At 43.1% G+C, this 12,303-nt stretch overlaps 1 protein-coding gene across 1 annotated transcript in view; it reads left to right on the top strand.

Moving 5' to 3' along the window:
- Positions 1-12,303, top strand: part of CFAP20DC (CFAP20 domain containing) — a gene marked incomplete at both ends in the record, with an annotated part of 221,166 nt that overhangs the window by 158,646 nt on the left and 50,217 nt on the right. The window contains one exon of the mRNA XM_080926402.1: positions 7,739-7,942. Coding sequence (XP_080782528.1) covers positions 7,739-7,942 — 204 coding nt within the window. The remainder of the gene's footprint in view (positions 1-7,738; positions 7,943-12,303) is intronic.

The following is a 12,303-nucleotide window of genomic DNA, read 5'->3' as shown; positions in this document are numbered from 1 at the left end:
GATCTGCTTGACTTCTGGCTTGATTTGCATTTTTGGCCTGAGGATTGGAATATACTGAGTATCACATTGTAAAGGCCCAAAATGGACACCATTGCAAGCAGTGGGCCCTGGACACTGCCTAGGCAGCCTAGGGACATGAGAGGGGGAGGGCCGACTCTGTCCTTTACTGCCTGTAGTATTATCTGGTCCACCAGGCCAGGGTAGGAGAGCTGGTGAGCTAACCAGCTCAGATACTTCTCAGGCCCAGATCCAGGGCTTTAAATTGTCCTGCCCCAACATCTACCCCATTAAGGAACTGCAGGGGTACATAAAGGAGCCAGTCCTACAGATCCAACACTACAAGAGTCCCATGGGCAGGGCAATAACAGGATGTCTGAGAGGAGTCCCAGAGATGGTCCAGTGTTGATAATGTATCAGAAGCCAGAGGCCTCGTACTGACCAGTGACTCAGTGCAATGGGCATCGACAAGCAAAGAGGCCTGGACAAAAGAATATGCTATGGGACACACTGTGACACTACAGCTTCCATGGGAGATGTTTTACTTTATTGAAGGGGAGGTTGCAAAGGTAGAGAGCAGGTATGGCGAAGGGAGGTGAGTGAAATTGGGGTTCATGATGTGAAATTCACAACATTAAAACATAAGGAAATCTTTTGATTTGGTTTTTCTTGTGATTTTTAAATGGCTTAAAAGTTGCAAATCAAAATTGTCTTGGAGAACTAAGTTAATTACCTGTCTGCCACTAGTTGCTCTGTCTATAACCTTGGGAGAAGCTGCTTCCTTCTCTGTGCCCCTTCCAGATGGCAGTTCATTTCCTTATGAAATAAAATCATGAGAATACAAGAATTTTAAGCAAGTTTAATGTGCAAGAGCCTAACTTGGAAAGGAGTCTCAGAAAGCACTTGTGGATGAATCATACCATCTACTTTATTTACACTAGATTACTGTGGTAGTCCAGGCAGGTATTTTCCAACCTGGCTTCATACTGCCCATGGTGGAAAGATCTTACTAAGGACTACCAATTCCACTGTAAGCAAACTTAATTAACCATCAGTGTCACCTTGGACTTAAGTGAGACATCCTTTAATTCTGCTGAACAGTTAACAGTAGTCACTCATGCTGTATTTCTTGACTATCCCAGTCCTCTCAGCAACAGAAAATGATGGAAGGGAACAGCAACAATGGACTACAAAACTTGATTGTCAACACTGAGGTCCTGCAGGGATGTATTCCAAAGACAACCCATTGGATTTAACCCATTTAAACCCAAGGTTTAAACTCTCCTCAATTTTTAAATCTCAACCACATTAATTTCTATCTTTTGTTTTATGTCATACTTAATTTTAATATAGTTATTCATGAAAGCACATGTATTAGTTATGACAATAGCATATAGACATGATAATCAGCTTTTAAAGAAAAAAAGGGATTTATTTTGGCTCACAGTTTCAAGTTTTCAGTCCATGAATGGTTGGGCCTGTTGTCTGGGGGCCTGTGGACAGCACATACAACAGCAGAACATGGCAAAACTTCATGTACATGTTGGGAAAGAGAAGGAAGAATCTCTCTAATGCCCTTTACAGCATGACCAGGATGGCCTGGGACCATTCAGTAGCCCACCTCTCAAAAGTTGTACTTCTGGGAACAGGAAGAGGGCTTAGTGGGGAAATGCACTTGCTGCACAAATTTGGATTTCTGAGTTCAGTGCCCAGAATCCATTATTAAGGTAACAGGAAAACCCTCTCTACAAGTCCTCCAGCCTCTACACATACCCCATAGCATGCATGCACTGGCACACACACACACACACACACACACACACACACGGGTTAGGATCTCGTTTTTGGCACCTGAGCTTTTTGGTAGATTTAAGAGAACCAAACTGCAGTTTTTTCAAATGCAAAATATGGTGAACTTCACTAGTTTGTGTGCTGTTTGTGCACTGACAGTATCTATGTACTACTAAGCCCATAAATTTCCCATAAGTTTACTGTGGCCTCCTCTGATGAAGAAACTGAGGCATGAAGAAACAGATGATGTCCTCGGTGGTAGCTGGAAATGTCAAAACTACGGCCAGGCTTTAGATCTGTCTGACAGAGTCTCTACCTCAAACTCTCGTTTGCTTCTCAACACTCAGGGTTGCTATTCTGGCACAGTACAGGCTGTGAATTAAATAAACAGAATGGATACATGAATCTGTCATACTAAGTACATACCAACTTGTTAAAGAAATATTGAAAATTTAAAGTATTGTTTTCCATTGTAAAAGCACGTATTAGCCAAGTGACATGCTGGTATGACACACTGACATGTCAGATCATGACTTGACACGGTGCTGTGACACACTGACATGTCAGATCATGACTTGACATGGTGCTGTGACACACTGGCATGTTCAGATCATGACTTGACACGGTGCTGTGACACACTGGCATGTTCAGATCATGACTTGACACGGTGCTGTGACACACTGACATGTCAGATCATGACTTGACACGGTGCTGTGACACACTGACATGTCAGATCATGACTTGACACGGTGCTGTGACACACTGGCATGTTCAGATCCACAACTTGAAAGGCAGGACAGCATGTCAGCTGTTCACTGCTGCACCCAAAGTTAAGCAGGGGTTCACATCACCTCTGGTAACTGAGCTGTTTTTTAATTGCAGCAGTTTATATACCATTAAAATCACGTGTTTAAGGTAGACAATCCAGGAATTTTAATACATTCTGTAACCTCCATGGTGACCTAGTTGCAGAGTATCCCTTCCACCTGTGTTCCTTTTCTCAGCTTCTGACATTTTAGTCTACTTTTCATGTCTATGTATTTGCCTACCCTGGACTCATCAGATAATGGAATAACATGATATGTGGCCTCTAGATGTGGCTGCTTTCATGTAACATAATGTTTTCAAGGTCCTGTGGACTTGGGTGTAATAGATTTTTATTACCTCTTATGACTGAGTCACATGATATAAAATGGATAAATAAAATTTCATTTGTTAGTTGATGGACATTTGGCTATTTTCACCTTTTGGCTATTTGGAACAGTGCTGCTATGACATCTGTGTACAAAATCTTGTGTTGGTTTGTTTTTCTGTATGACGTACAGGCACGTGTGTGTGTGTGTGTGTGTGTGTGTAAGGAAATGTGAATTTTTGATTCCCATTGTATGTGTTCAGGCATGGATTTTTGGATCTCATGAGCTCTCTATGCTTAACATTTTGAGAAACTATAAACTTCTTTTTCCAGATTAGCCACCCCATAAAAGTCCCGCCCAGCAGGGTGTACAGGGTTTGACAGTTGTAACCACTTTTTATGTAACTGTAAGTGAGGTGCGTACATCTCCTGACAGTGATGCTGGTCACATTGCCAAGTGCTTACTGTTACCCTGACTATTTCTTGTGACTTTGAAAGATTTGCTTTTTTAGTGGTTTTTCATTGGAATGTAAATGTTGTTTGGCTTGTGATATTTTTTCCCAAAGCTTCTTAAATGCTCATTAATGTTCCTACACTCTAACAACAGAAATAATCCATCAAGAAGACATAATAATTGTAAATATGTGGAAGCCAAATTTGGGACTTTTTTCTTAACTTCCTAAAACAAAGACCAATGAGGATAAAGGTGAGGATGTCGGGATGCAGTGATAGTGGACACCTCTGGAGTCCCTCACTCGTCTTTAGATGGGCAGCTAAATTTCAACAGTCACATCAGGTAAACTATACCATAGATAAAATGGACCTAACATACAGAGAATATACACTTTCTTGGAAGGTCATGAACTTGCTCTAAAATAAATCACATTCTAGATCACAAAGTAAACCCAAACAAATTCAAAAGGATTAAAATGGCTCCTTGCATATTATCAGGTCATAACAGAATGAAACTAGAGCTCAGTGAGAAGGCAAAGCTCACGAAGACCAGCAGAGACCTCTTTGTGCAGTGTAGATCCAGTGAATCACTGAAGAAGTCAGTGGACGCTTTCAAATCCTTAAACTCCAATGAAAATTCAAGCACAATTACCAGCCCTTGTATTGTGAGGAAGCTGGTTCTAAGAGGAATGTTTATACCTGTGAGTACTTGCATTTAAAAGTCTGAGCATCTCAAATAGTCTAAAGATGCACCTCGGTGCCATAGGAAATGAGAAAGAGCAAGGAAACCTCAGCAGAGTGAAGAAACAGCCTACAGAAGAAGAGAAGGAATGTTTTAGCCAATCACACATCACGCCTGAAATTAACATCTAAAATATATAGAAAATTACAAAACCTTAAACAGCAGGAAACAAATCATCTATTCAGTAAAGGAGCTGAGGGTCCTCAAAAGAAGAACACACGTAGCAATAAATAGTTGAAAGTATGTTTAATAACTTTAGCTATCAGGAGAAATCAAATTAAAGCTTTGTTAAGAATCTATTTTACTTTATCAGAATGGCCATCATTGTGAAAATAAGCAAACACCCTTACACACTGCTAGCAGGAATGTAAACCAGACCAGCCACTGTGGGGCTTAGTGTGAAAGTTCCTCTCAGAACTAAAATCTGCCCTATGTTCTGGGTGTGATCCTGAGGACATAATCAAAGCTTCTTAGTGTATGTAGATACTCTTACACTAGTGTCTGATGCTGTTCTGCTCACAAAAGCCTGGGTAGCCATCAAAGGTGAATGGGTAAATAGAAGGCGGCACATATAAACAATAAAATTTTATTCAACCTTAAGAAAATAAGTTGTGACAATTGCAGGGAAATTGGCAGAACTGGAGATTGTTATATTAAGCAAAATAAGTCGGATAGAAGGACAAATACTCCATGTTTACTCTCAGCCATGGTGTTAGAAGGGTCTGGGGTGGGAAGAGCTGTGAGAGGGGGAAGGGCATCTTAGGTGAGGGAGAAAAGGAACATACGAGACAGTGATGTCCTACTTGTGGCATGATAAGAAGTTACTGTATTTGTGGTGAAAATGTATTCAGTTTTAACAGGAGGAGAGAGTTCTGTATCTGTGAACAGAATGAAAAGCAAGATGATGCGCCAGGAAATGGCTGTGACAGGGACAGGGACGGCAAGCAATGCTGCCCTCGGCGTGTAAGATGTTCTATAAATCAACGAGAAAACTGTGAGATGTGAGTTTTTGTTATGACAGGTATAGACATGACCAAGGACATACAAAGCATTTCCATAACATCTTAAAAAGTTATTACATATATGAGAAGCATGCTCTTCTGGAGCCCTGAGTAAGGATTTATTTGAGGTTCCCAACAACACCCCAGAAAGTCTTCTCGTCATATTATCAAACAGCAATATTTGAAAACTTCAAGTTATGGAGATGGCAGTCTCTGACTACATTAGCAACCAACCAAACCCTCCGAAACGAGTAAAACACCAACCACTGTGTGCACTTTGAGAGGCCTATTGACTCAGTTGCATATGTAGCTGAAGACAGCAGTGTGAGAAGAGGCCTTTGGTCCAGGGAGGGCACGTAGTCCCAATGTAGGGGAATGCCAAGGCAATGGGGTGGAGAGGGGATTCAGAAGGGAGTGCACCTTTGTGAATATAACTGGAGGGGGAGATGGGATGGGAGCTGGGCGGGAGTGTTTACATCTCAAATGTAAATACAGAGTATCTAATAAAAAAGAAAGGAAAGAAGAAAGGAAGGAAGGAAGGAAGGATGTTTTCACTGGGTCTATAGTATCATAAATATCCAACAGAATAAAATAACAAGGGTGGAACAAAAAGAAAAAAAATCATCTGGTGTTCTGGTAACTCCAAGAATTATTTTCAGGATTATATTTTTCACAAAATACTAAAAAAGAAAAAGCAGTAGCTAACTCAAAGTGTCCTGCAAGAAAATAAGTAAAGGTCTCCATGGGAAGATCTGAATATTCTCATGTGTCATAGCAAGTCCTTGTGAAATAACCAAACCCACCACAGCTCCCAGGGACTAAAACACCAACCAATGAGCACACATGGAGAGACCCATGGCTTCAGATGCATACACAGCAGAGGATGGCATTGTCTGACATCAGTGGGAGGAGAGACCTTTGGTCCAGCAAAGGCTCATTTACGCAGTGTAAGGGAATGCCAAGACATCGACAGGGGAGAGGGTGGTTGGGAGAGGGAGCACCTTCATAAAGGCAATGGGAGGGGGAAGGGGATGGATTAGAGGAAGGGAATAACATCTGAAATGTAAATACAGAGAATATCCAATTTAAAAAAAATAGTAACAGAAAAGAAAGGAAGTCCTTGTGACTATAAAGAATATTTCCAGATATGCCAGGAAATTTTAAAATTACTTTAAGTTATGTATTAGATGAGTATAAAGTACATTGCTCATATATAAGGCCAAGTTTTCAGTCATGTTTAAGCCACAGGAAAGAAAACAAAATGTGCCCAAGTTTTCATATACGAAGTCCTGTCCTTGTACATTGAAGTAAGATTTATGTGCTGTCAAAGTGGCTCAGCAGGTAAAGGCACTGGCTGCCCAGCCTGACAACCTGAGTTTGATCTCTTGACTCATGGTAAAAGGAGAGAACTCACTCTTGCTAGTTGTCCTTTGACTTTCACATTACTCACTTGTGGGTATACATGCACACATACACATATGCATGCACACACATGCACACACACACATACACAAGCTAAAAAATCATAATTTTTAATAATTAAAAGAAGAAATAATGTATATTTGTGTTAGGATCTGAGTACAGTGGTAAAATCTATCCATTACCTTATGTCTTAATTAGGGTTTTACTGCTGTGAAGAGATACCACAACCAAGGTAACTCTTCAAAGGAGCAACATCTAACTAGGGCTGGCTTACAGGGTCAGAGGTTCAGTCCACTATCATTAAGGTGGGGGTAGGGGGGACATCCTGGCATAGTTCAGGAGTTGAGAGTTCTACATCTTCATCTGAAGGCTTCTAGCAGAATACTCCTTCCGAGTGGCTAGGGTGAGGGTCTTAAAGCCCACACCCACAGTACCATGCCTACTCCGAAAAGGCCATACCTTCTAATAGTGCCACTACCTGGGCTGAGCATATACCATATATATAAGCTGGGGGCTTTTGTCTAGAAATGGAGTTTCTCTTTACAGATCCTTTAAGTTGGCTGTGGTGACTTGCTCCTGCAACCTGAGCACTCAAGGCTCAACTAAGGATTTCAGTGACTTTGAGACCAGCCTGGGCTATGGGAAACCCTTTCAGTAGTAAACAGATAAATTAATTTCATTAAACACTGCTTTGAGTTTCGGCCCTGAAGTTAAATACCTGTAAATCTTCGCTGTGGGAATCCAGCCGGAGGCAGGCCGGGATGGCAGCAACCTGCGCAGCACTCATGGCCTACTAGTCAGTCGCAGGGCACTTAGTTAGACAGCTACCATTGAGACAAATGCTAAAGTCACAACTTTCAAATCCTAAGAGAACATAACCGAGGAGCTGGCCCCCATTTGTTATTGTCGGAAAAGGCCTCCCCAGGAAGAGTCATATCAGTTAGTGAGCGAGGCAGCCCGAGGAGAGCAGCATTCACAAGCAAACTAAGGCAGATGCCAGGTTGATGCTTTTGAGGTCCCTTGTGAAGGCAATGTGGCTGTGTGCTAGGAGCAAGGATTAGGTGGGTAAATCCAGCAGCCTCTCATGGGGTCATGAGGACATTTGGGCCTCAGTTGAAGGTAGGGCAGCAGTCACACTTGTTGATAGCTCATCAAATTGAAACCACAATTCTCTGTCATCTCTGTCTCTTTCCGGGTCAGGAATACAACTGGAGAAACTATCAACCCAGCCGGATGAGCGAGTCTGAGCTACAGATGCTGGCAAGCCTCAGGCGGCAGCAGAATGAAGACCTGGAGGACACTGGGGCTGCCCCCGGCCTGAGCGCATCCCAGGTGGACAACTGTAATGTCAGCATCAGTACCAGCAGTGACGACACCACCACATGGAACTCTTGTCTCCCACCTGTGAGTCCTGCACTTTTCATCTCTTTCCTTGCCTTCAGAAGGACCAAGTCCAGACTTACCTGGGGAAGTAGAGCCAAAGCTGAGCCACTGACTTGAGACACATGTAGAGATTCTGAAATAGGCGTTTGGGGGCGGGGCAGATAGCAGAAGATGCATCTTAGACTGTCTCCTACCCTCTTGGCAATGTGTGTATGATGATTGCCTTGGTTCTCTTTTGTTCTGAACAATAGATGAGAACCCGGTCATTAATAAATACAAAGATCTAATTTGTTCAGTTCTGAAGGCTGAAAAGTCCAGGGTTTTATGCATTGTCCCATGGCAGGGAAAGTGGAGCAGGCATGGGGAGCTGAAACATACTAGTGGAAAGGGGCTCAGTGAGTCTTGTCAAGAACTCACTCCCACAATAATGGGATTAATTCATTCACTCACGAACTCACAGTCCTCAGACGTAGTAAATACTGCTTACGGGCAAGAGCAGAAAGGAACCTGTGTGTGCACTGATGTTCACTGACTGACTCCTCCCTGTGTTTGAGGGGTGTGTTCGGAGCTGCAGATAATATTTTTATTGGCTGACATTGCCACATGTCCGCATGTTCGAACACATTAGTACCACCATGGCCTAGCAAGGAGAGATCAAGTAAATTTGACTCAGGCTTCTATATAGCTATGAATGTAGCACGGTGGTCTGGTCCTTGCCTAGCACATACAACATCCTGGCCTCTGTCCCCAGCACCAAGACGCCTTCATAAACAAAAGCCATGTTGTCTCATAATCCCAACTAAAATAGCAAGAGGGTAACTCTGACTTCCTTGATGCCAACATAGGTTCCTGACCAACTCTCGCCTACTTATTTAGGGGCCAAATGGAAATAATAACAGTTCCCATAATAAAAACTTAAATTAGGGCCTGGGGAGACAGTTTATCATTTAAAAGTTCTTACTGTTCTTGTTTGGTTTTTAGCACCCATATGGTAATTTCAGTTCCAAGGTAATCCTATGCCCTCTTCTGACCTCCATAAGCACCAGAAAACTTGCAGACAAAACACTCAAACACATAAAAAAATTAATAAATCCTTACAATTTTTAAGTTATGTTTAAAACCTACATAAATATTAAGTTCAAATGTAGTAGACAGAAGATAAGTTTCATATATTTAATAAATATTTGTTTTGCAATCTGCTTCTATCTTAGAGCCAGCTGTTCCAGGCCCCCAACAATTTTGTAGACATTGTGTGTCTGAGGAGCCTCTTAGCTCGTAGTCACGTGTTACCTGAGGCCTTCCAGCTGCCATTAGCGTGTCCACTTCCTGTGAGAACACTGCTGCTCTTGAAAAGTGGCTGTCTTCCTGCATCTTGGTGTGTGAGTTGCTTGTCAAGTAGGTGTTATAGACATCCAATGAAAGATGAGATTCCGAACATGCAAGTCATCATAGACAATGAATCCAGAAGTCTCCAAGGAGGTCCGAAGGCAGACAACGGCCACCAGTGCTCCCTTGGGGCCCTTTGTCTCCATCTTTCCTGCCTCCAGCTTTCTCCTGCTTAATGTGTGGTTTCATTAGACACAGCCATGGATACACATAACTTCCCAGGCAGCCTTGGTGCTAAAAAGTATGTATTTCCCATGACTTTGGCCACAGAGCATCCTCTCACCAGAGCACACATTACAAGGGTCAGTTACAGAAGTGAAACCGTACTTTTTTATAGACTATTCCCAGCAGTCATTTAAGCCCCAGTTAGAGAAAGAACGGCAGCCTCTGAATGGAACCCATTTTCTCAGAAAGTGGCTCGGAGACCAGGAGTACAGAGGGCAAGCTGAGGAATGATTATTTATGGACTGAGAAGACTGAACTCTTGGTTGCCCTTGGATACCGGGTTCTCATCACTGTCCTGTTCTGGCAAAAATAAATAAATAAATAAATAAATAACAGAAGTCTCCTGCATGACAAATACCCTGCTCTCAAAGCACGCAGCCAAAAATAGCACCATTAGTAATGAATTTAATAACCCCTCTATTCAACCAAATGAGAAATTGGAAAGTCTATTTTTTAGACAGAAAAACAAATGAAAAATCCTACCTTTGGTATTCATAGGATATGTTTATCATTTCATCAAGCTCAGTTGGCTTGACTATGGGAACTATGAACAAATGAGAAAGTGCATTCTGTAATGAACTCTGCATCCTGCTGCTCGCGGAGTTTAGAGCAATTTACAAGCATTGTTTCGGCTGCTCTGAGAGCTTGTGCCTTCCCTTGCTCCAGAGGAAAGGTGTGGAGACGGTGAGAAGCCAAATGGCAGGTTTCTTTGTCTCCATGAATGGTGTTACCCCCAGTGCCTCTCAAGCCAGAAGACCGGGAGATATCTCCCCTGCTTCCGCGTTTTTCTTCCCCCATGTCCACATGGGTCTTCAGATTCTAAGGCTTTTCTATTTTTTTTTCTACTAAGATTTTATTTACTTACTTATTGTTATTGTATGTGCCTGTGTGCCTGGCCTGCATATATGAATCCTCACCGGGTACATTCCTGGCACTCTCAGAGGTCAGAAGAGGGGGTGTCAGCTCCACTGAAACTGGAGCTGTGAATGGTGCAAATCATGATGTAAAAGCCGGGAACCAAACCCAAGTCTTTGGCAAGAGCACCAAGCACTCTTAGCTGAAAAGCCATCTTTCCACCCCTTTGCTTCTTAACTGCCACACACCACAGGCTTGGCATGGGGCAGTTTGTCTGGTTTTCCCATATATCCTCACCTCCTTGCCTCTGGTCCAAGTACCATAGGCTTAGGCATGAGTTAAGGCCAGCCTGTCACCTTGTAGAGCATCTGGTACTGAATTTGAAAGACAATAAGCACTTAGTGAAAACCTTAGTTGTCAGAGATGGCTGAGATGTTAAGAATTCAGTTTGCTGTACCGACAACAGACAGCTCACAGCTACGTGTAATTCCACCTCTGAAGGATCCAACATCCTCTCTGGTCTCTGTAGATGTTCACACACATGCTCACAACAGACATGCACAACATAAACACAGTGAATCTTCTTTAAATTTTCATTTCTCATTTTTCACACTGGATCTTTGTAAAGTCCAGATCTGCTCTCCTCCCATGTAAAGATCTTCAGTGGCCCCTGAGTCTGGCACAAAGCGGTCCCTGCACTCTGAGGGGTCCCTGCACTCTGAGAAACGCCCCCAGCCTCACTGTTCCCTTCTCTCCACGGTTCCCTCCAAGCTTTTCAGATCAGATATAGTTCCAGTTCCATAGCTGCACTGTGAGGATATCGGTGAACCTGGCACTGGATTGTCCCCCACACAGCTCCAGGACTTTCTGTGGCTCTACTCCAGGCCTTGCTGTGAAGGCTCCATCTTCCTCTGTGACCAGATAAAGACTGACCTCCCATCCCAGACTTGCTCATTTGTCTTGCATTCACTCATTCTGCAACCTATTTAGAACAGTGTGTTAGAGACTAGGTGGATATTGGGGATAAAGCGTGTCCCCATCTTAGGATCTTCGCAGAAGCTCTGTAATTCAGGATGAGTGGCTGTAAAGCAAAGAACTGTGGGAAAGGGTAGGAGGGAGCAATCCATATCAACATGGCCTCTAGGTCCCAGGTGCACTGTCAGACAGCAACACTTGGGTCAGAGCTCAGGGAGGAGTTTCCATATAGACAAAGGGGAGGAAGGAATTTCAGAGTCCAGAAAGGGGCAGCCTTCAGTCTGTGGAGGTGAGAGCAGCATCTCTCCTGCCAGATGCCCTTCTCTTTAGGCCCCCATAGTACTTGAGACTCCGCCATGACAGGCCCAGGGATTGACTGAACCCAGTTGTCAGGCTCTGGAAAGCACTGTTACCTGCTGATCCTGCCCCTAAAGAGTTTGTTTTTAAATTGTGTTATACTCATTGCAGGACTGTAAGTTACAGAGGTGTCAGATAAGTGCCCCTCTCTTCAAGTCCTTTCTGCCTTCTGCCTTGTCAATAGGCTCAACTCTGGCATTTAGCAGCACTAAATATCCATTGTTAGCAGTGGCCGCAGGCCTGGGTGTAGGACCCATAAAGACAACCTGATGCGAGCCAGCACAGATGCTTGTCAGTCACCAGTGAAATGAAACAATCAGTAGCATGCACACTAAATAGTTCCTTTTTACTCTAAAGTAATCTGGTTTTCATCAGCTCCGAAATAAACATCAGCTTTGTCTTGCCTGAGTAAATCTTGAGTGGCACATGCAATGTCTTATGTTAAATATTGATAATAAACATTTAGTATATGCCCAGAGAAGCTCTCCCTCTGAGCAAGGTTTTGTGAGCAACTGTATGAAAGGGGGATTTAGTGAGGCCTCACCCAGTGTCTGCCTTTATAGGAGGATTGTCACAAAAGCTGC

This window comes from Micromys minutus (genome assembly GCF_963924665.1).
Source record: "Micromys minutus genome assembly, chromosome: 12".
NCBI lineage: Eukaryota > Metazoa > Chordata > Mammalia > Rodentia > Muridae > Micromys > Micromys minutus.
The sequence above is the reverse complement of the archived record's forward strand: the minus strand, read 5'-3'. Positions and strand labels throughout refer to the sequence as shown.